Genomic DNA, 25,379 nt, shown 5'->3' on the forward strand with positions numbered 1-25,379 from the left:
AACAGATATTTCACAATTGTATGAATAGAAAAAAGTGCTGGCAGAATTAAGTGTCACATGTCCCTGTCATTGTAGGTAAGCAGAACTCAGAAAGACCTGCATCAAAACAAGTGTAAACAGTCACACTATGGCCAACTCTTGGTTTTGGCTCAGGTCATGATCTCAGGGTCCTGGGATCAAACGCTGTGCCAGGCTCCATGCTCAGTGGGGAGTCTGCTTGAGGATTCTCTCCCTTTCCCTCTGCCCCTCCCCAAGTTCACACTCTCTCTCTCTTTAAAATAAATGAATAAATCTTTAAAAAAATAAAATAAAATACCTAGGACATTATGAAATAAAAAATACTATGTAGAAAATACTAAGCACTTGTTTCTATATCAGAGATGTGAGTCTTTGGGTATGTTATTGATATTTTATTTTATTAACTTCGGATTTGTTTCTTCCAATTTTGGCTGTTTAAATAAACCCAAGCCTTGAAGCTATTTTGGAACTAGTGATACTTATTCTTTCACAAATGCCTTACTTCCTGGAGGAACTAGTAAACTTGTCACACAGGTCAGATTCTGAATATTGCAATTTTGTTACATCATGAAACAAAAGTCTAAAATCAAAGTCAAATGAACAAATCATTACCATAAAAAATGATTTCCTTATTGCATAAGATAATTAAAAGTATTTCTAGATTCTACAGCAGTGCAAAACCTGGGAGTTGATCCTGGATAAAAAGGAGAATGAGTAAAGTATATAAAAAGGAAAAACAGTTTTCTAGGAGTTGTGTATCCTTTACTTTTACACAGAACACTTGACTTTTGGTCACCAAATGTATGGAGGTTTTTTTCCCCCTCCAAGCAATTCTCTCTCTCTCTCTTTCTCTCTCTCTCTCTCTGCCCCTAATTATTACAACCAGTGGAGACTTCAAAATCCCACTTAGAGGGGCGCCTGGGTGGCTCAATCGCTTAAGCGACTGCCTTCGGCTCAGGTCATGTTCCCAGGGTCCTGGGATCGAGCCCCGCATAGGGCTCCTTGCTCAGCGAGAAGCCTGCTTCTCCCTCTCCCTCTGCCTGCCGCTCCCCCTGCGTGTGCTCTCTCTCACTTGCTCTCTCTCTTTCTCTGACAAATAAATTAATAAAACCTTAAAAAAAAAAAAAAACCCTACTTGGACACCAAGTGAGAGCAGGACAAAAGGTGGGCAGCAAATTAAACTGCAGATTAAGCAGACCAGAGGGTGGGGAGCTTGTGGCCACCTCTGTCTCCACCAGACAATGGTACAGGAAAGAGAAGAAGTGGCCCTCACAGGCAGGTTCTCTGCCCCAGACGAACAGGGTACAGAGGCCACCATGAGCTCCCAGCTAAAAACACGGGAGAGCCAAGTACAGAAAGCATTTAAAAGGAAGGAAAAAGAAAGCTGGACACCAGCTGGATCTCCTACAGTGTGACCCAATTCAACACTTTCTAGCTGGAGATGGTGTCAGATCCAATAGGTTAGGGGCTCAGTCCCACAAAACTGCCTTCACCCCACTTCAGGTGCCAATCACAAGTGGTAGGTCCCCAGGTTACCCACAACTTCTGTCCAATTTGGCTCCAAATAAGAGGTTCTCATGACCCCCTCCTCAGGTTCAATTAATTTACTAGAGTGGCTCAAAGAAATCAGGGAATTATTTACTAAGGTTGACTAGTTTATTAAAGGACATGATAAAAGGTACAGATGAGCAGGCAGATGAAAAGGTATATAGGGCAAGATATTTGGGGAAGAGTGCAGAGCTTCTATGCCCTCTCTGAGTGTGTCACTCTCCCCACACCACCACCAGTTCACCAACCTGGAACCTCTCTTAACCTCATACTACTAGAATTTTTATGGAGACTTTATCACACAGGTATGATCGATCATTAACTCCGTTTTCAGCCCTTTTCCCTTCTCAAGAGAATGGGGGGTGGGGTAAAAAATTCCAGGCTTCTAATCATAGCTTGTTCTTTCTGGTGACCATCCCTTATCCAGGAACCACTGAGAAGCTCACCCGGAGTGGCCCCGATAGTACAAAAGACTCTCCTCTCACCCAGGAAATTACAAAGATTTCAAGACTTGTATCAGAAACTAGGGTCAAAGACCAAATATTAGAACCAAAATGTTCCTAGTGCTCTTATCACTTAGGAAATGACAAGGGTTTCAGGAACTCTGTGACAGGAACTGGGGGCAGAGACGAATATATATTTTCTATCATGTCACAGTATGTTATTGAAGTCTGACAGTTGGGAATTACAAGACAACGTATGTGGGAGAAAGAGCAAATACTTCAGAGTGAGAGTCCTCTGTTTATATTCTGGCTTTGTCCATTACCAGCATCTGTGGTCTCAATTCTCAGAGGACTGAATCCATGAATCTATGGAAAAACCCTAGCATAATGCCTGGCATATAGTAGATGTTACAAAAACACAGTTATTTTCTCTTTCTCTTTACTGAATTTTCTCCATCCATTTGTGCAAATCATTTCACAAATATTGGCCAATTATTTGAGCATGATCAATTTAATCTCACACTCATGAGAATTCAAAATGCACAGAAGATCATTAACTGCACCTGAACAACTTTTACTGAGAAGGTGCTTTAGCAAATTGTTGACTTACTGACCTGCCTTTGTACACAGATTAACTATAAAATGCACAGTACCTGAAGCTTCACAATCTTAAAACAAAGCTCATTGACTGCCTTCATTGGCTATCCATGTTTTTCCTTCTCATGTTTCTCAATATTCTCAATAAGCTACTTCTCTGCTTGATACCTGAACTTTTAAATTCATCTTTGACTCTGCTGAAGAGTCACCTGGTTCCCTCCTCCTTTCTGATACTTTTGCTGTGTGAGATACACAGTTTCCTTACCTACACAATGGCTTAAAGCCACCTTACATAAACACATCCCCCAATGTATTTTTCCCCCCTTGGAAACTAGTCACCTTAAATCCACACAGGGTAAAGAAATAATCTCCTAATTGATCCATAATTAGCATCATGAGAATCTCTTCCCTTGAAGTCAATGTCCCAATAGTTTCTTCTCTGCCTTGTCTTGGGTCTGTCATAGTAATAACTAAGCAAATATTACATATGGATGGCTGTACCCAAGTTTATCAGATTGACTCTGAAAAGCTTCTATTGTATAACTAAATTTAAATCCCAGCGAAGGGATTTAATTCTCTTCAGACTGCCATCTTTGAGAATCAAACAAAACATTAACAACAACAACAAAACAACAACAAATAACTACTTTATACAACAAATGGTAATTCACTATATCAACCAAATGAATGGCTTCTTGAATGGCCTCTATGTTCACAGAACCTTCTTTGCTGAGAAATGAAAAATATTTTGAAAAACAAAAAAGTAACTATTCAGTTCCTAAATGTATTAGATCTCATAATGAATAAGAGATGTATATATTAGTTTGGCTTTCTCCAAAGCAGAGCCTGAGACAAGGACTTGAGCAGAGGGAACTTACCAGGGAGACATTCCTGGGAATAATAGTAATAATAGTGAGAGAGCCCGGAGTGTGAGACAGGAGGAGAAAGCCAAAGGATTCATTAGTGAGGTCAATGCTGTGAATAACTGGGATTCCTCCAGGATATTTGGAGAAGGGTACAGAGTGCCTTCAAAACTATCTTCTGAAAAATAAGTTGCTGGAACATTTATCCATGAGACTCCTTGGCTTAGCATTTCTGTGTCTGCCACAACATTTAACTGTTGACTAAGAGAAATGTGAAGAGTTGGGTAGAGGGGGAAGTTGCAGGAATTCTAACCTTTGAGGGTTATGGGAAAGAAGAAAATGTAACATTCTATAACTGGTTACATGTAGCCTTTTTTTTTTTTGGAAGCCAGTACTGTGATGGTTGAAGGAATAAAGAAAATTCTTATTCACTTTCCGAATTTTGCCCGACACCTGATTCTGCTAATTCTTGTCTTTGTTTCATCTTCCAGGCTCACTTCTCTATATCCTAATCTTAAAAATCACAAGAAAGAACCAGAGAGGTGGGTTTTGGTTTTAGTAGTCTTAATTTATTTTTTATATTCTTTTATGACATATATTAAAAAAGTCTTTTCTTTTTTTTTTTTTTTTAAGAGAGGGAGAGAGAGGTGCAGGGGAGGGTGGGAGGGGAAGAGAGAATCTTAAGCAGGCTATATGCAGCCCAATGCAGGGCTCAATCCCACAACCCTGAGATCACAACCTGAGCCTAAATTAAGAGTCGGACACTTAACCCACTGAGTCACTCAGGGTGCCCCTCAGGTTTTTTGTTATTTTTACTTCTAAAACAGATTAGATGGTTCCTAGGCTCAGAACTGGTCATGATGTGTGTCTTCCAAGAAGGCTTATCAGTCAATTTTACCTTTAGCATATTCCTTCTGTAATCAATGTGTATACAGAATTAAATACATATGGATATACAAGAAGTTTAGAACTTACCACAAATCGTTGCCTTGTACCCATATGTTCTCCTCTATTTACCTGCTATAATGCCTGAGGCTCTTATCCTTATACTTGATTCTTTGAGTGAAAGTGTATTTCTAGGAGGTTTGTGTAAAATATCTATACATAAAATATCTTGGGGGCAGCAAACACTAAATTGGTTACATAGGTTTTTCATCTGATCATGAAGGAATAATTTCTCCATCTGTGGTAAACATCACATTGAGAAATTAGTTTCCAAGTGGCAAGATTTAAGTGTTGGCAAGATGTCGACCATATATTTATATATTTATAACCAGTCATAAATCTTATAATACTTTCAATTGCAAAAATTAATGGGAATATATGTATTTGAGGCATTGCCATTATAGTTACTGTCCTGGTTGAAGGCAACAAGCTTTTCTTAAATTAATTTATAATTTCTCTAATGCACAAATTTAAATCCGAATAATTGGTTCCCGTGTTGCTAAGGTTAACCACTGAATTGACACCACTTAGAAAATCCAAGTGGAATCCTATTTCAGAAGAAGAAGAAGAGGAAGAAGGAGGAGGAGGGAAGAATAGAAAACCATATTCCTTTGAAGATATCTAATTTTTCTAATTTGTAGTGAAAAGAACATTTCCTCATTTCTTTCACTAGTATGCTCACCAATAAGGGAAGAACACTTCTCAGCCCAAAAGGCTTAAAGACAGTAGAATAAATTATTTAGCTGTATTCTTTGTAAACACATACTTAGTTGAACAACGCTGTGGGGAAAGAGGAGCTATTAATCATTTTCTGCTCCCAGACACCATGGGCCAGGAGGCTAAGGACAGTGACTCCACCTCTCCAGCACAACCCCCTACCCACTGTGTGAGCTGGGCCAGAGTTACCTGTAAAAACCCCAAGGGAATATGAGGGGTCCAGGGTATGGTTTTGATGATTTCCCAGTCCTCTTACAACACGGCAGTTTCATGGAGTCTAACTTTCTGTAAAACTGCAGGAAACGTGGTCATGTATTGAGAATTTCATAAAGGGGCGCCTGGGTGGCTCAGTCGTTAGGCGTCTGCCTTCGGCTCAGGTCATGGTCCCAGGGTCCTGGGATCGAGCTCCGCATCGGGCACCCTGCTCCGCGGGAAGCCTGCCTCTCCCTCTCCCACTCCCCCTGCTTGTGTTCCCTCTCTCGCTGTGTCTCTCTGTCAAGTTAATAGTTAAATAAATCTTAAAAAAAAAAAAGAATTTCATAAAATTAGGATTTTAGGGTGGATCAGGATCTTCAAAATTATGATCAGTTTTGAACACCTTCATTTCTTTTGGTGAGGTAGTTGATACTTAGAGACGTTAAATCACTTTTCCACATAGCGCATGATCTGTCCGTGGCAGAGCCAAGACTAGAACTTCAGTTTAGAACTGAGACCAATAAATATGTGTTCTAGGAAAAAAATACTTTATCACTGACATTGTTCAGAATTGTGGGCCCTTTATCATTGTTCTTACATTACCTACAAAGTACCCCAGTATGGATGACTCCCATGGTCCTCTAATTGCTATGCTACAGGTAAACGGTAAATGAATAATGTCCATGTAAGTTCCAGTACAATACAGTAGCCCAAATGCTGCTAAGTAGATGAGATTTAGGCCAGAAGAAGAGTAAAAATGAGATGGAAAATGGGATTTGTGCACGTACCCTGCCTCTGTCACACTCCAGGTCAGCTTTTGGCTTAGCAGTTACAAGAATATCCAACTCTGAGACTGAGAGAATAAATATTTGGTTTTTTACAAGCTCATTATGTTATATATCCTAACACTATGCCAAATGTGTCCTCGGAATAGAATAATTAAAGGTCACTTTTTAAATTTGACCTCCATTGATTTATTTAATGTTTGTTATTTTGAATGTAAAAGCAGAACTTAGCTAGTCAAATGATTTGGTCTGGCAGAATACTCATGGTTTTTTGTTTTGTTTTGTTTTGTTTTGTTTTGTTTTATCAAATGGTTCCCAACACAGATCCTCTCCAAAGTTTACATAGTTCAGCTTCTGTACTAATTGAAACGAGAGCCTACCTAAGAGCACACAGAGAGGGCTGATTGGCTGGTGAAGAGAGAGCAGGATATATAAAAGGCAGCTGTAGAACATCTGGGAAGGTCAATGATATCATCCGTCCAGAGTCAAACCTCAGTGCTTATCAGACAGTGCGTTTTCACCATGAGTGGGTGCCCATTTTTAGGAAACAACTTTGGGTGAGTATTTACCTCTCTTTGAAGGATGGTCAGGCTCTTAGAAATGCCAACGAAGAACGCTTCAATTTCTGAATTTCAAAAGAATTCAAAATTGCCATCCTTGTTTTCTTGTTAAAAATCTCCTTTAAAATCCATTAGCGAGAGGATTTTGATCACTCATATTATTAGTTATTATGCTTTCTCAAGATCTTCTGTTTTACTTCTTCCTTATTGAATCTGTAGATGTGCTTTTAAAAAATTATCCATAGACGGCAATGAAGACGACAAATCACAAACCGGTGTGAACAGAGCCAGCAAAGGAGGACTTATCTATGGAAACTACCTGCATGTAAGTCATGGAGTGCTTAGCTTCCATGGTTAGGTGCTAAATTCTGTGAAGTGACATTTTCATGTTTTGGGTTGTTTTTGTTTTTGTTTTTGTTTGTTTTTGTTTTTGTTTTTGTTCTTGCTTTATTCTCAGTCACCAAAAAGTTTTCTGGACGTAAAGACGCAAATGTATGCTTTTTCAACTTTTGTTAGCACAATTCAGGAGACTCCTCTATGAAAATTCACGTCTCTGACAGAGGTACGGTAGAAGCAGAGTGCAGAATCTTGAGCAGAAGAGCGTAAATGATAAGATAAAGTGTAGATAACTGGCAGGCAATTGCACAACTTGTGTAAATAGGACATGGGCTCTAATATCCCAGCCTAGATAATTGTAAATGTATTCAGAAAAATGTACTTTTTAAATCCCTTATTGTAAAGTAGAAAAGTTGAAGACACATGTTTCCTTGAAATCATTAGTAAATGAAAGAGGGATACTACAAATGCAGTATTTGGAGATAATAAATATGGCCTGTTTGTCTTCTCTATTTTTTTAAGAAGTGAAATGTTTAGAGCCCTTGATGCTTTCATTGATGGGTGTCTAAGGATGAGCTTATAAAGAATGTTAAGATCTTCTTAGAATAGGCTCTTTGTGGAATAAAAGAATAGAAGATAAACAGTGAGCCAAGTAAGTTACCAAGCTTTTATCATACTCATTTCAAGAGATAGAAAGGATGCGATTTCTCATTGAGTACAATAGTACTTGTTATGATAGAATCCTACCCAATGTAAGTTCTTCTGAAGAGAATAAAAATCATAAATTTAACTCATTCTTTATGATTAAGACTCATAATTGTTTAAAAGACATTAGTTGCTTCTGAAGAATTTGGGAATTTGGGGATTTTTTTTCGATATTATATTCTACCTCATATTAAAATTGATAAAAAAACAAGTTTTATAACTTCAAAATTAATCTTCCTTTTTTAAAATCTTTTTTTAGCTTTATTGAGATATGATTGATGTATAACATTGTGTAAATTTAAGGTATATAACATGGTAATTTGACATACTTATGTATTGCAAAATGATTACCACCATAATATTAGATAACATATGCATTGTATCACATAATTACCATTTCTTTTTTGTGGTGAGGATATTTAACACGTATTCTCTTAGCAACTTTTAAGAATATAATAGTTTATTCGCTATAATCACTATGCTATACATTAGATCCCCATAACTTATCCATCTTATAACTGTAAGTTTATACAAAATTAGTCTTTCTTTTCTTTCTTTTTTTTTTGTTTAAAGTTGGAAAAGGTTTTGAATGCACAGGAACTTCAAAGTGAAATAAAAGGAAATAAAATCCATGATGAACATCTATTTATCATAACTCATCAAGGTAAGGTGCACAAAAGGTTGGATAGTAACTATTCCACAGGCATGTGGAATACAGGCACAAAAATGAGGAAAGCTACAATACTTTTAATTATAACATGGTGAAAGATCAAGGAATCACCTACCTTAGAAATTCTTGAGAAGATTTTGCTGCCAGATAAATTTCCATAAGGCATCCCTCTAGAATTTGTAACAGTCTTCTTTATGTTACTTCACTGCTAAGTGGATCAGGTAGGACTTTAGCTCTTTCTTAAATCCAAGGGACCTTTCTATCTCTTGGAATTCACAAAGAATTTACAGGATAAAATGTTACTATTTTTCAACTTGGAACTTTAAAAAACTATTTTCAAGGGATACGTGGGTGGCTCAGTTGGTTGAGCGACTGACTCTTGATTTCAGCTTAGGTCATGATCTCAGGGTTGTGGGATGGAGCCCCACATCAGGCTACTTGCTGAATGGGGAGTCTGCTGGAGATTCTCTCTCTCTCTCCCTTTCTCTGCCCACTCCTGTAAAATAAATAAATAAATAAATAAATAAATAAATGTTTTAAAAAATAAATAAAATAAAAAACTATTTTCAAGAAATAAACACTCAAATTTATTGTGACTTTACCTAATCGTATATAGATCTGCTACTAAACAGAAAAGTAAAATTTGTCTAAAGTGTGCATTTATTCTCTCCAGACTTCTTACCTCTGAGCAGTGGTTTTTAACGTAGGAATTCATGACTTCAAGAGTTTAGAAAGCCCCTGAACTCACTGAAATTGTATGCAAAATTTCACGACTATGTGTCTTAAAGAGGTCCGTGACCCCAGAATATTAAGATTTACTCTAAGATTGTTGGTGCCGTAATAGTGTCCTCTGTCTGACCAGGTCCAGTGATTCATACTAGTCAGTGCCCCACTTCTAGACAGGTTTTCTTTCCCTACCAGTTCCTTGTGTCTTTTCCTCAAATGGTTGTTTGCTTCACTGACTGGTTAAAATGATCAACCCCTTAGAGTAAAAAAATAACGATGGAAAATAATTGAGTTGATGTGTTCCTCTCCTGTTTTCATGTTTACATTTTTATTGGTGATTTGGGCCAAGACAAAAATCAATAGAAAAGGAATCATGGCAGGGGAGCACAGATTTGGAATGAGAAAATGGTTTAGAATCCCATCTCCACCACTGTAAATTGTGTGACCTTGGTCAGGTTTCTTGATCAATAATTCTCTCTATTTCTCCATCTGTAAAATGGAGACAATTATTTTATCTTCTCATTCATGGAGTTCTTGTGAAGATGAGATGAGCTAATGTGCATTGAGCACTTAGCCCAAGTATAGCACAAGATAAGTATACAACAAATGGGAGCTATCATGATTTGACAGGGAGACTGTCCTTCCATCCTTCAGTTATGGCATGTGGCCAGCGGGTCATGGAAATAGCCACAGAAAGTTAAACCTGAATTAAAAGATACAGAAACTTATTAGTAAACATTTGATTTGCTCTTGGTCCAAATATGAAAATTAGATCCCTAGAAGTCTCCTTAAATGTAATTTCAAATTATAACTTGATTCTCTATGTAGTACAGAAACATAGACTTTACCCATACAATAGCTCCAAATAGAATGCACCAGATAGCTCCAAGGTTTTGATGACTACACTGGCTATTTCATTCATTTAGTCATAAAATAATCACCCAATGTTTATCTTATGCCAAGCACTGTGCTAGGTACTGAGGGAAGTAGATGAATATAATGAAGTTTTGGACTATTCACAAGCTTGTCCTCCCCATAATATTCCAAGCCTCCAGAAAACAAAATTTTCTCATATTCATCAGATTAGTGACTATTAATGTCTCAGTTTATAGATGGAGATGAGTATCACTTCTGCTTTCCCATACACCTCCAGCTTCCACACAGGAAGTTAGAATTAGATTATGTGCTATATCTTAAAAGACCTAGATAATTTACTTGTTGAAAGAAATCAAAATAATAATAATGAATATGAAGCATATAGATAACATGGCTGTCAGAGTAAAACATTCAATAAAAGAAGGCTATTATAACATTATCACTAATATTTGTTTATAGCATAAATATAAGGCTATATTGGTATTTATTATTTTAAAATTACATTTTATTTCTTTTTCAATGTGTTAACCATGTCTTTCATGTAATTATGGTCAAAAAGACTCCCATACCTTTTGAATTGACAATGATTTTTCTCATTGCAGCTTATGAACTCTGGTTTAAGCAAATCCTCTGGGAATTAGATTCTGTTCGAGAGATCTTTCAGAATGGCCATGTGAGTTCTTATGTCACAATATTGGATTTATACTTTTTTTGAGAATGTAGAATATTGTTAATTAGAAAAACCACCAAATGATGGAATTATTGCTTAATGGAAACATTTTAAAATCCCTTCCGAGTGGATAAGAGTGTAGTCATACTTTCCCAGGGCCTCTACTACCCTAGAGCTACACATTGCTTCCAGGTTCCTTTCAAATTTCAGTTTCAGGTCCCTTGTTGAGAACTCGATTTTCTTTTTGCCCTTAAAGAAAGTTGTTATATATGGTGGTAGATTGCCAAGATAGCTAATATAGACTCTTTAACTAATAGGTACCAGAATTGTATTTCTTTCGTGTGTGTGTGTATGTGTGTGTGTGTGTGTGTGTGTGTGTGTGTTTTCTTTAAAGATTTTATTTCTAATGAATATTTGCTATGGAAGATGGGAACAATGATGAGGAAAGTGAAACAAGAAGAGAGAGGAGGTAGGAAGAGAGTAGTAGAAGGAAGAAAAAGAGAATGCCTGGGTGGCACAGTAGGTTAAGGGTCTGCTTTCTGCTCAGGTCATGATCCCAGGGTCCTGGACTGGAGCCCTCCCCCCCAATCAGGGTTCCCTGCTCAGTGGGGGGTCTGCTTCTCCTTCTGACTCTTCCCTTCCCCCTGCTCATGTTCTCTCTCTCTCTCTTGCTCTCACTCTCTCAAATACATAAATACATCTTTTTTTTTTAAGATTTTATTCATTTATTTGACAGAGACAGACACAGCAAGAGAGGGAACACAAGCAGGGGGAAAGGGAGAGGGAGAAGCAGGCCTCCCGCCGAGCAGGGAACCCGATGTGGGGCTCGATCCCAGGACCCTGGGATCATGACCTGAGCCTAAGGTAGACGCTTAATGACTGAGCCACCCAGGCGCCCCTATAATTTTCTATTTTTAAAGAAAGAGAGATGATTCTGATTTTGCAGACAACCTTTGCGCACAACTTAGAGTGGCTACTAATTCAATACATACTTATGGCAAATTTTAATGCCCATGTTCCTCTTTAAAATAGAGAAAGTCAATAGGAGTACTTTGTTGTTGATAGGCTATCTTGTATCTTCTAGAAATCAGAATTCATGACTCAATGTTTCATTTCTCAACCATCAGGTCAGGGATGAAAGGAACATGCTGAAGGTTGTCACTCGGATGCACCGGGTGGCAGTGATCCTGAAACTACTGGTGCAGCAGTTTTCCGTTCTGGAAACCATGACAGCCTTGGACTTCAACGACTTCAGGTGTGGACCTGTGGCTTTGTAAGAAGGCAGTGGCGTTCGCCCTTTCTTTCCGGTGGGGTAAAAGGGGAACGTGTGTGCTGTGTAAGGAGCCTGTCCCACTACAAACACGCCAGAGTCTTAATCACAAAACATTTGAGAAGTTCGCAAAAGTATGTCCTCACTCACTTGTACATATGAACATAATGTGATCGATTAATTTCAATTCATTGTCGTGTGCCCTGTTTTTATCTAAAAAGAATTTTACACTTGATCTTAGCCAAAAGGCCAGGAAGCCATTAAAAAGAATTTTAAAGAAAACTTATCAAAATGGCTCACACGACTGACAAGATACCTGTAATTAAATTTTAAAAAATTGCAAGCTAAAAATAGAAAAGAAACAAAAGTTGACGGGAAGCCTGTCAGCAAAAGTGTCAGTTTAAGTTATGGATTGAACTATATAAATGTTAGCTCTGCATTTCCAGGCAGCCAAAGCCATATGTATATTTTTTAAAAAGCTTTTTTCATACCAAAATTAGGGAAGAGATTTTCTTAAGAACATCCGGTGCATTTAATGTTGTAATAGGCAGTGTCTCCACCATGCGTGACAGTCAAGGAGAAATGTAGTAAAATTCCTTTGTGGTGGTTTTAAAAAAAAATTGAAGTCTTAAAACCAATTAGATGAAGGAAGCTTAGAAGGATCTAAGAGTTTGGGTGGTTGTGGGGTGGGAGTACTAACATTTTTTGATTGCCTATTTTGTGTGACGCAATATCTCATTTGTTTCACTGCTAATATCTCATTGTGCTCATAATGATACTAGATAGTGAGATCAATGATGATATCCAAGAGTATAAATTTTAGGAGGGATTGAATAATATCTATAAAGAATCTTTTAGCACTATAGAATGAGAAATATCACTCAATGTCCACGTGTCTTTATCTCAGGAAAAAATTAGTACACAAACACATAAACGTATATGTGTATATATGTATGTGTGTGTATGTATATACGTATGCACATGCATATATGACCTTTCCCAAACTATATACACATTCCGTTTTTAAGTTGATTAATCGACAGCAACAATGATGTCTAGGGAGCTCAGTTTTCTTTCTTCGGTAAGGTCAAATCACAGATCCATGTCTAGGCAGTTTTGTGTCCCTGTTCTTGGTGATATCTAAGAGAGTAAAACTGATGACCTCTCACGATAGAAGAAACCATTACAGTGATTTACAATGTCAACCCCTCTCTTCTTTCTCTTCTCTTGCCTTCCCCCATTTATTCGCAGAGAGTACTTATCTCCAGCATCAGGCTTCCAGAGTTTGCAATTCCGACTCTTAGAAAACAAGATAGGTGTCCTTCAGAGTTTGAGGGTCCCTTACAACAGAAGACATTATCGTGATAACTTCAAAGGAGAAGATAATGAACTGCTACTTAAGTCGGAGCAGGAGAAAACACTACTGCAGCTAGTGCAGGTACACGCTCAAATATTATCTTTGAAGTCTAACTCCCCTTGTCTTGTTAATTTAGCTTCTGTTAGATTAAAATTCTAAAACTCAAGTGTTTTGTCACATTCATTGTAAATAAGAACATAAAGAATTTACAAAAATACTTAAACTTGACTAATTAAAATATTTAAACTATAAAGAACTCCCTTGAGAATTTCAGAAATATTTATATAATCAGCTATGTTAGTATTAAATAACCTCATCTTATAAAACAATTCTTTTAAACAAGCCTACTAAAAAACATTTAATTAGCTGATTTTTAAGTTGAGTGTAGTTAATTATTCAGTGAGCTTTACTTCTTTAAAATATTCCATTATTGAACAGTTCCATAAGTTGTGTATTTTTCTCAATTGAACTAAATTACTAAGAGTATAGTCCTGAGAATTTGTTCCCTTCATATCTTAATTCACTGCAGGCCTATAAAAGGTCTTGAGGGATTACTGTTTCTTCATAAGTAAATTATTAAATAAAGATTATATGGGCTTGATTTCCTTCACAAGGGTTTTTTTTTTTTTCTTTGCAAATTAAAATTTTCTTTTAGGGACTTATACTCTGCACACTAATCCCCTCGATATTGTAAATGTGGATTTAGGTTAATATATCGTACATAATGCCAAAAACAGCTCATAAAGATAAGGGGAGAAAGAATCACAAAGCTAATTTCAAAACCAAAAAATAGGTTAAATGAGAATCCACAGAGATGCATGAATTTTGTTTCATTTTTACATTAAAATTCTTGTATATGTTCACTATACTGGAATTAAAGTAAATTAAAAAAAAGTCTTGTGGACTTTGGAAATAATTGAGTAATTAGTCGATTTCAAAGTTACAAAGTATATCATGCTCCAACCTTTAGAAGAGATCATATCTTATGCATGTAGTAATTCCCTCAGCTCCTAAGCCATAAGGTGTTTTGAAAATAAACCAGAAGACTTCATTCAAACAACATTTAGATATGTTCATAGATTTATAGAACAAAATTGGGATTTCTCTAGTAATATATTTCTTAACAAATAAAGATTAAATATTATCAATATGATTGCTTTAAAGATTAAGAAGTGAAATATAATAAATGACTATTCTTTAAATGAAGAAATTGAAGGGAAAGAGAAAATATTTTTACACAAAAAATTTATGCAATATGTTTCTCAAAATTAAGAAAATGTCCTGTTTCAAGTTCGTAGATGTTAGGCATAATGTATTTTACAGAATTTAAATGTTACAATTTATTTACTTAAAAAAATAATACTTCAGGCATGGCTGGAAAGAACACCAGGTTTAGAGCCACATGGATTTAACTTCTGGGGAAAGTTTGAAAAGAACACTGTCAAGGGCCTGGAAGAAGAATTCACAAGAATTCAGGTATTTATGATGCCATAAGTAAATATAAGTTATTACCGATGAAGTATTGAGAATTTTATTTAACAAATCTCCAATTTTCTCTTAAGCTTTCACTTTTCTTATGTTCTTTTTCTTTCACAAATGAGTCTGCAAGAAATAAATTACATAATTGATTTTATTTTATTTATGTACAATAAAAATTAAATTAAGAAGTTCATTATAGACAAGATTTTGGTTTTGATAAGTATATCAGATTAATAGACCTTTTTATTTCTCTTAAAAATTTCATATCATCACCAATTCTAGACAGAAGTAGGCTCACAAAAGACCAGTCAACCAAATATATTTAACCATATAATTTTCCCTGGGCTCATGTAATATTTGCAGGGCCCTTCCTATATTGGCTCTCAGTTCAAATTTCTTTCATCTTAAGAAAGATATTGTTGAGGGGCCCCTGGGTGGCTCAGTTGGTTAAGTGGCTGCCTTCGGCTCAGGTCATGATCCCAGGGTCCTGGGATCAAGCCCCCCATCAGGCTCCCTGCTCAGCGGGGAGCTTGCTTCTCCTTCTCCCTCTCTGCCTACTTGTGCTCTCTCTCTATCTCTCTTTCAAATAAATAAATACAATCTTATAAAAAAAAGAAAAATATTGTTGATTCTTCGTTTCCCATCCTCTCTTCATGACTACATTTCTTAAAAGAATTATTTCAATTCTGTATCTGGAGAGTCTGTATCAGCTAGTGCTTAAAGCAGGAAATTTGAAGTCACAATGCATGGGTTCAAGTCCCACCTTCACCTCTTAATGACTGACATTGAACTTCTGTTACTTAACCTCCCTTTGCTTCACTTTCACCTATGGTAAAATAGAAAATAAGAGTATCTGCCTTTAGGACTATTATGAACATTAAATTAGATGAATATCTGTAAGGTATTTAGAACGTGGTTAGCATATTTTTTTATCTCTCATCTAATCCCCAACCCAAACCAGTCTGTCTTCTTGTCCCGTCATTCACAGATGGCCTCCAGGTATATAAATCCAATGGCCATTTTCATTTGACTTCATTTCCTAGTGGCATTCAATAATGACTACTTATTCTTTCTTGAGTATTTTTTCCCATTGTTTTGGTACGACGTTTTCTTCCTTTAATTCTCTGGCCGTTATTGTCTTGATTTGTCCCCTTTACGGGCTCATTTTTCTTCTCAAACAGATAAGTAGTAGGATTTCACAATGCATTGGCTTAGACCCTTTGTGTTCTCTCTCTGTACTCTCACCACATGAACTCATTTATACCCACTGTTTCAATATGTACTTATATTCATACATTCATACATTCATCTCCAGCATAGATAGCTCTTTAAATTTCAAATTAAATATTTCACACCCTACTTTATGATTTCCTCCTGGTCCTCTCAAAAACTTAATGATAAAATCAAACTTAAAAAATTTTCCTCTTCCGGGGTGCCTAGGTGGCTCAGTTGGTTGAGCGACTGCCTTCGGCTCAGGTCATGATCCTGGAGTCCCAGGATCAAGTCCTGCATCGGGCTCCCTGCTCAGCGGGGAGTCTGCTTCTCCCTTGGACCCTCCCCCCTCTCATGCTCTTGCTCTCTCTCATTCTCTCTCTCAAGTAAATAAATAAATAAATTTTTTTAAAAAAAAATTTTTCCTCTTCCTTCCATGCTCATATCAACTCAGTCTTCTACAAATTGAAGAAATTTTTCCCTTACAATCATCTAGTTTGTCAAGTCTGAAATGTATAATTGATCCTTGGCACCTCCCTCTTCCTCAGTCACTTCTTCAATTTATCACCAAATCCTACCAATTTTACCTTCTAAATAGCTCTCAGGTACCTCCATTTTATCTACCGCTTTCAATCAAATGCAAACTGCTCTTGTTTTCACTTGGTCTCATAATTTCTCTCAACTATCCTACACTTTTCCCCAATATGACTCTATTCCAATTTATTTTGCATACTGCAGTTTGAGCAATCTTCTCAAAATGCAGATCTGATCACATTTTGCTTTTGCATAAAACATCTTTTTATGTCTCCTTATTGTTTTTAAAATAAAGATAAAAACTTTTAACATAGTCTTCAAGGTGATTCATGATCTCATGTGGCCCAGCCATATTGAATTTCTTTAAGATGAATTTAGTTCTTCGAATTTATCACCACAGAGTCTTTTTTATATGTTATTCTTGGGGCTTGGAATATTCTTCCCCAGGTAACTCCTTCCATTCTTCAGGTCTTGGCTCAAGGAGAACTTCTTCAGAAAGATTTCCCCCTGGGGCTCCTGGGTGGTGCAGTCTGTTGAGAGTCGGACTCTTGATTTAGGTTTGGGTTGTGATCTCAAGATCCTGGGATTGGGCTCCCTGCTCAGCAGGGAATCTGCTTGAGATTCTCTCCCTCTCTCTCTGCCCCTCCAATCGTGCTCTCTCTCTCTCTTTCTTTCTCAAAAATAAATGAATATATGTTTAAAAAAAAAAGATCTCCCCCCACTCCCTGACTAGGGTAAGTTATTATGGCATTATACTGCTCCTGTTTTCTACTGTCCACCCTTGCAATGTAATGTCTAGGTGATTATTTGTTCAATGTCTTATTTCCCACCAGGTGATATACTGCATGAGATCAGGGAACTCAATTTTTGCTCACAATTTTATCTCTATCAGCTTAGTATGACATTTACTAAATAAATGAATAATTAATTGACAATAATGTGCATATAAGTTCTCACCACATGAGTGATTGTTCAGACAAACTGAAAATAATTAACTGATTTTTACTCCAGTTCAACTCAATTAATTGAGTTGTAAGTAAAGCCCATTTGTAGTAGGGCAGAAGTATAAGAATTTCCTTAAATGAGTCCATAGATATCAAATGAATAAATATCTGAGGGTGGTACATGTCTAAGAAATTATACTTACAGAATATAAGTAGAGTTAATAGTTTTTCTGACTGGAAATTCTTAACTTTTCCTTAGTGGAATTACTTTACTTCCTGTCTTAAAAAATTGCTGCCTAAAATTAGATCATTATCAGTCACTTGTAGTTATCCCCAGTTTTGCCCATCCGAGCCCATTTCTCATGATATTTATGAAAATAACATTCAAGACTAACAAATCATGTAAACTTAAAGGGTAAGACCAGTGAGTGTGAGGAAAACCCATCTCATAAGCCATAATTTCCAAGTTGTATTATTAGATGATATGGTAAATATCCAACTACACCCTTTCTGCTCCTGGTGAGTCTGTTTTTTACAAGAGATGTTTTCCAAAATAAGATTCTACGATCTCTCTTGGGGATATTAATGCGATATTTTCCCCCAAGGCTAAGGAAGAGTCAGAGGAAAAAGAGGAACAAATGGCTGAATTTCAGAAACAAAAAGAGGTGTTACTCTCCTTATTTGATGAGAAACGTCATGAACATCTCTATAGTAAAGGTGAGTATTTTATTCTAAGGGTCCATTCCCCGGGAGGTATGACTGTGAGATCAAAATATCAAAACTTACGTGGGGGAAATAAAATGAAAATTTATATTGCACTCATAGAAACAAGAACTGGGTTACTTTTATCTGTTATAGCTTTGTGTGGTACGTTTACATGCCCAATTTATCTCAAAGACATTGTAGTCAGAAGCTTTCATAATATGTGTGCGACGTGCAGGAGACCAGGAGAAACCGAGGATGGTTTTGCAATTTAGTTCACAATGTAATAGGGAGAGAAATGAAGACAAGCAGTGTAATTGGAAACAGCACAGTGATATGGAGGAGAGGAATAAGTATTGTGAAGGCAAGGATGGCTTTGCAGAGGAAATCAGTTTCCCAAGCAGACCAGGGAAAGCACGTATGTAGACTTTCTGGCATAATTAATGTTGGGCTATTATTTTCTGAAGTTCATCAACCGATATCATCAATACCTTCCTTATTTAACTTTTCATTTATATGTTTGACATTTTTGTGTTCATTTGTATGTGGAATTTTTATTACAAAGTACTTGTAAGTCTTTAGCAAATGAGCAGAAGTAAAAATTAATTTTTATGACATAGGTACAAGGCATAGCAGTATATGAGATTAATATGAAATGCTACAAACTTAAAGGTTGTTAGGTCTCATTTTCTTTTCTTTTTAAAGACACGTCTTTTATCCTTATTTTATTTTTTTAAAGATTATTTATTTATTTGACAGAGAGCACAAGCAGAGGGAACAGCAGAGGGAGAGGGAGAAGCAGGCCTCCCGCTGAGGCGGGAGGACCCCAGGATCATGACCTGAGCCGAAGGCAGCCGCTTAACCAACTGAGCCACCCAGGGGCCCCTAGTCTCAGTTTTCTATAAAACCTCTGTAAAGATAGCAAAATCTTGTTTTTCTGCAAATAGAGCAAAGCCTTTTAGTAGAACACACATATGAGATTTTATATAATGATTGTACTCCTTGAAGCCAAGTGATTTTAAGTAATTTTAAGTGAATTAGAAAAAATATATTTTAGTCTGAGAAGTTAAGTATTTTCTATATCAAGTTTTCCTAGCATGATACTTAAAGGTTTTGAAAATTTAAAATGCATATATTTATATTTTAAATGCATATATATTATATAAAGTGTGCAAAAATAGTGTGTATATATATTATATATATATTTGAAGTATATATATATATATTAGTTTGCTTTTTGAAATCTAAGGAATAAAAAATTTAAACTAAAACATTGTTTTCTAAAAACGTATAAAACTTAATTATTTAAGGTGATGTTGCCAAATTACTATGACTGCCCTAAATTCCTCATTAAATTGAAACTCACTATGTATCTTGCAGGTGAAAGACGACTGTCATACAGAGCACTTCAGGGGGCCTTGATGATATATTTTTACAGGTAAAAGCAAATTGGAAGAGTAGAACAGAAGCTGAGGAGTGGTTACAGATCATATATCAGATATAAAGCTTATAAATTACAACCATAGTTTTAAAAAGTCATTCGGTTTTGGAGGGAAGCTTAGAAAATAAGTGTGAAGGTTCATTAGTTTTTGTCTTTTGGATAGTAAGAGTATAACTTTATCCCTATAGTGGGTACAAATATACATATACATACCCACTAGTTAATTAAAAATCTTTTTTATTAAATTCTACAGTATATTATATGACATTAAGTGTCTTAAACGGCCAAAGTTTAATCTACCTCAGAAACTGTCAGAAAATGTCTTCCGTCATTAAACAATGTTATAGTTATTTTTGTTTTATGAAATTAAAAAAAGTGGATAAAGTGAAAACGCCTTTATAAACTGTTGTCCTCTTTATTCTGCAATTTCAAGTAAAATTGTCCTCACTGTCTAAAGTGTGCGAGGTGTCCCTTAACTCCCACTCCATGTGTATGAAGGCCTCATCTTCATGTTTCATAAATTAAATGTATCAGGACAATGGAAAGCACACTCGCAAACATTAAAAACAAAACCAAAAACAAAACCTCTGTTTATTGGACCTCTTACTTGTATTTACTTGATTTTTTTAATCTTCCTAAATTCCAGGGCACCTGGGTGACTGAGACAGTTAAGCGTCTGCCTTCGGTTCAGGTCATGATCCCAGGGTCCTGGGATCGAGCCCTGAGTCAGTAGGGAGCCTGCTTCTCCCTCTACCCCTGCCCCCAGCTCATGACCTCTCTCTCTCAACTAAATGAAATCTTCAAAAAAAATCTCAAATTCATTTCTTCAGAAACATCAACAAAATGTTTTGACTTTTTTTCCTAAAATCCTCCTCAAAGTATGCCTCTCAGGTTTATGTATCTGAAGCACAAAATGTACTGAGAGTGTTGAATGAATAGATGAAGAAAGGAAAAAAAATATGTATTAGAGGAAATAAAAAGCAGTTTTTGTTTTTGTTTTAATATCTTTGCCTAGAAGTTTTAATATCTTTTGCCTAAAAGAAGCTGGTGAATCTGAGGTAGAGTATATGTCTACCATTTTTTTTTTTAATTTTAAAGATTTATTTATTTATTTGAGAGAGAGAGCAAGAGAGCACGTGTGCAGGCATGCATGCAGGAGTTGGGGGGAGAGGCAGGGGGAGGGGAAGAGGGAGAGAGAATCTTAAGCCTACTCCACGCTCAGTGTGGAGCCAGATGCAGGGCCTGATCTCAGGACCCTGAGATCATGACCTGAACTGAAACCAAGAGTCCGATGCTTAACTGAAGGAGCCACCCAGGAGCCCCCGTGTCTACCTTTTAACGAGAATCGATGTTAGGCGTATTCTGGCTGGTTACTTCACATGTATTTCATGGAATATTCTAGACCCTTTACACAAATGCTATAAACTGAGTGGTAGTATCCTCATTTTTCAGATGAAGAAACTAAGGCTGAGAGAGTAATTCAGGGCTGCCACAGCTCTTAAGGGGCCAAGCTGACATTTGTTTCTAGAGCCAACCGATTGTAAAACTCATGCCTTTCTGAACACACTGGATTTGCTTTAGTAGATTTCTTTTTATTATTATTTCTTCTTTAGGGAAGAGCCTAGATTCCAGGTGCCTTTTCAGTTGTTGACTTCTCTCATGGACATAGACACACTCATGACTAAATGGAGATGTAAGTCTCCCCACACCTTCTAGCACCACCACCTCAACCCCAATAATCCTTCTCCCCCATCCTGTTCCTTTACTGCTTTTCTCCATCTGTCTGCTCCCCTTCCCACTATCTTTTCTTTCCTCCTTTGGTGTGAATGAATTGTTTTTTTTTAAATCCACCCAATAATTATTCTCACCCAGAGCTATTTACCAATTATACACAGCAAGCAGAGTGCCTAGGGCCCAGATTACCTTTGGGGGCCCATGAAAATGTCTTATTTAATAATCAGAAGAAAAAATTATCTTTAGATTAAATAGAATGTCTTAATATATAACCATAACTTATTCACCCTTATGCCAATACAATTTTAAAATATAATTATATATATATATGTATGTATATGTGTATGAGTATATATATATATATTTTTTTCTTTAAGTGGAGGAAGAGATCCATGAAGGCAAAGGCGGTGAGGGCTTGTGAAAGTCATAATGAGGCCCTGCTCTTCCCCTACTGTGTTCACAGGCTAGTCCATCATTATGTTGGATGGCGTCATATGCATTTAGCCTGAACCAAGTGGGGTACCAGGCAACCCACTGGCCTCATCTGGCTCTCACATGCAAACCTTCCATAAGGCTAAGTGATAAGGTGTGAACCTTTTCTCAGAAGCAATAATCATTACCAATCCCTTGCTTTTAGAAAATTGTGGAACTAATGGCAGAAAAATATCCATGGAGTTAATTTGTGTGTTTGCCTAGATAACCATGTGTGCATGGTGCACAGAATGCTGGGCAGCAAAGCTGGCACTGGTGGGTCCTCTGGCTATCAGTACCTGCGCTCAACAGTGAGGTAAGATGAGGGAAAGTCACCTGTTTTTCTTGCTGGAAGTCACTGATTCTTGGTTTCTGTGCATTATCTAGGAAATGTGATTTATACTTGCTCCGCTCTGAACTGCTGAAACTGGTTAGATTAAGGTATTCCTATTAGAGAGGTCATTGTAAAAATCCTTGGTTCTGGAACTTCATCATTTTGCTCCTGAGATGAAAAGGGGCAGGGTACCTGTGGTCACACGACCTGTGAGGATGTGAGGGAGTTCATCCAAGTAGGAACATTTTCAATGCATTCTGGCTCAAGTTTGGACTAGATTCAAACAGTTATTATTCATTCCACTAATGTCCTCTTGCCCGGGTGAATGACAGAGCTGAAAAATAGTTTCTTACTTCCTGGTATGACTCTCTTTTATAAAAACTACTTCCATCTACTTCAGAGAGTGCCTAGAGTGTTTACAAGGAAAGGGGTCATTTATTTAGCCCTTAAAACATGCTAGAGAGATTTATAGAACATTTGTGTTCTTATTTAATGTTCCCAACAGGATAGATGGACACAGAGATAGATACATACATATGGAAATGAGGAAACCTACAAGGCCCCTGGAGAAGGGAGAATCAGCTCAAGAACAAATTAGATTTTCACAGTCTCCAAAATTCTTCATATTGTACATGGTTTTCATCCCTACTCTTACTACCAGATTGACAGTCGTAAGACACGCAGTTCATTTTTCATCCTTTTTATAAATTTTCTTTACCCTAGGAACAAACTCTAGACTAAACAGTTTATAAAATTCATTGGCTTAAATTTTCACAGTCATCACATATTTTTTCTTTCCCTGGGGATAAATTCTGTAAGCATGAAACAGTAAATGATTGTAGCACATGGACATACACATCAGTGGATGGTGGGAATAATGAACACACAAAACATTTCTAGTGTGCCATTGCCTCATGAAGTCTTCACAAAGACCTGGTCAGAGGAAAGTGTTGTAGTTTTTATTTTCCAGAGTTAGGAACCAAGACACTGAGGTTTAGAAAACTTGTCCAAGTTCACACGAGTTGCAAGTCACAGAGCAGAATTTGAACTCTCATTCGACCTCAAAGGCAAATGCTCTTCCGCTATAAAACAGCCAACAGTTAAAAACAGTTCACTAACACACATAAGAGTGATTGTAAAGGCTAAAACCACATTTATAGACATTTACTATGAATCTAAGTTGGCATTTCAATTTATTAATCCATTCATGTCAGTTACTTAACAGCTACTTTGTAGGTGGGAAATATTTTCTAATGAACTAAGAATTTTGTATGCTTAATTTTTTTATTTTGCATAACATCCTTTAAAAGTCAGAAACAAGAACACACTCTTATTTTTATGAAGGTAGCATGACAATCATAAGACTCCAGGTTTTAATCTGAACCAGCCTGATCAGGATCAATGAAACATATAATACTGTTTTATGGGCATGATCTTTGGATATGGAGTGAAAAGGAGGGGATCTTAATGCTTATATTCCTTAACTCCTTAATCTTACATATGTAATATGCACAAAATGTAATAGACAATGTATAAGGAAGCTTAATATTAAATACTAATTATGGCAAAAAATCATTATCTGAGAAATGAAATTTTTTGATGAAACATTTTAAATATTTCATATCAATAAATCTACACCATCTGTATATTTGTGTTTTTCCAGTGACAGATACAAGGTATTCGTAGATTTATTTAATCTTTCCACATATCTGGTTCCCCGACACTGGATACCGAAGATGAACCCAATTATTCACAAGTTCCTTTACACGGCTGAATACTGTGACAGCTCTTACTTCAGCAGTGATGAATCAGATTAAAATAATCTGCAAAAATCTATGAAGACATCGATTTCTCAGCCTGCATTTTTTAAATTTTTCTATGAATTTTCATGATACAAAGAGTCCTACTGTAATATATGTATATACATAGGTAAGCACTGTGGTGCTCTGACTCAATCCTGTAAATAATTTTATTGACTCATTTTTGTGATAATAGAAGACTAAACATTAAGATAGGCAATCAACTGAATTGTAACATTGTACATAGAAGATTTTCCTATTAAAAAGTCAGTGTTCCCTGATACTTACCTTAATACAACCATTTAACACAATCATTATCTTGTTTCATACTTTAATGAGCTTGTAAACTTCAGCTACTTCAAATATTTTACGCAATGAAATGTGTCATTCTGTACAAAGACTTACACAATCAAAAAATTTAAGAAATAATAAGAATTAGTCTATTTTCCATATATTGTTTTAGAAACATTGCTCATCTTTTTTGGGACTCTTGATGACCAATGACAGAAATCTACCTGAAGTTTGCCTAGAAGGGACTTGCTGGACAATTCCACCAGCTCAAACAATTGAGTGGAGCCTGGGGATGGATCCAGTTCCTGGAATATTAGATTCCTGGAAGACTTTGAGGATCCTTTGTGTCTCATCTCTTCTTTCTTGTGGGTGTTGGCTTTATTTTTCCCTGCTGTGGGCCAGCTCCTTGCTCAAGCAAGGTCCCAGCTTCCAGCAGCTCTGGACCAGAAAGTCAGAGGTGCTCTTCCCAGCTCTGGGAGGCGGTCAATGCAGGATTGAAGTTGGAAAGAGTGATAGTTCCCTCAACTGAAGAATGTTGTTTCCGAAAGAGAGGAGGAGAAAACACACTAAACAGTGATTTACTTCATTTCTAATAACAAGTATTAGATTCAGAGTTTAGATCAGACAGGAGTTTTATTCTTCTTTTTCTAGATCAGCCAGGATATTGGCAATAGTTCGTTAAATTTCTTTTATGAAGGGAATGCAAAATATTAACAAAAGAATCCAAATGCATATCAACCTTGACCTACGGTGATTATCTATAAGCAAGCAGCAAGTTCTTGATGGAACTGAACTACTCTTTGGTCTCAATTAATTTTTGTCTTACAAGGATCACGTTGTCTAGTTTGTCTCTAGACAAACAATTTCATGTAATTGCTTTTACCTATAAGGCCCTTGCATGTTTGTGTGTGTGTGTGTGTGTGTGTGTGCATGCACGTGCACATGTACAGAGTGCCTGACAGTGGCCAAGCTGAAAAATACACAGACAAGTAACATGGTGGCTAAAGGCAATGGCTTTGAAATCAGCAAACGTGGGAGCAAATTCTGGCACTGCCATTTATTAACTATCCATTCTGGTACCAAGTCCAGTTTAAGCCCCCGGTTACTATCTGTATGATGGGGATAAAAATACTTACCTCAAAGGGGCACCTGGGTGG

General features: G+C 36.6%; 1 protein-coding gene across 1 annotated transcript; it reads left to right on the plus strand.

The window, feature by feature from the left end:
• The first annotated feature begins 6,572 nt into the window (after window positions 1-6,572).
• TDO2 (tryptophan 2,3-dioxygenase) lies at window positions 6,573-24,242 on the plus strand. Its single transcript, XM_027598211.1, has 12 exons — window positions 6,573-6,668; window positions 6,891-6,996; window positions 8,286-8,376; window positions 10,587-10,657; window positions 11,782-11,909; window positions 13,176-13,362; window positions 14,650-14,757; window positions 18,056-18,167; window positions 19,533-19,590; window positions 21,207-21,286; window positions 22,024-22,114; window positions 23,796-24,242. The coding sequence occupies exons 1-12, from the start codon at window positions 6,577-6,579 to the stop codon at window positions 23,947-23,949; spliced, it is 1,278 nt and encodes a 425-aa protein (XP_027454012.1). The 5' UTR covers window positions 6,573-6,576; the 3' UTR covers window positions 23,950-24,242.
• Window positions 24,243-25,379: the final 1,137 nt, after the last annotated feature.

Source organism: Zalophus californianus, chromosome 2, assembly GCF_009762305.2.
Source record: "Zalophus californianus isolate mZalCal1 chromosome 2, mZalCal1.pri.v2, whole genome shotgun sequence".
Classification (NCBI taxonomy): domain Eukaryota; kingdom Metazoa; phylum Chordata; class Mammalia; order Carnivora; family Otariidae; genus Zalophus; species Zalophus californianus.

Coding starts and splice junctions, on each gene's coding strand:
- TDO2 (XM_027598211.1), top strand. CDS start 6,577: ATGATATCATCCGTCCAGAGTCAAACCTCAGTGCTTATCAGACAGTGC. Junction 13,363..14,649: donor CACTACTGCAGCTAGTGCAG/GTACACGCTCAA, acceptor ATAATACTTCAG/GCATGGCTGGAAAGAACACC. Junction 14,758..18,055: donor AAGAATTCACAAGAATTCAG/GTATTTATGATG, acceptor TTTTCCCCCAAG/GCTAAGGAAGAGTCAGAGGA.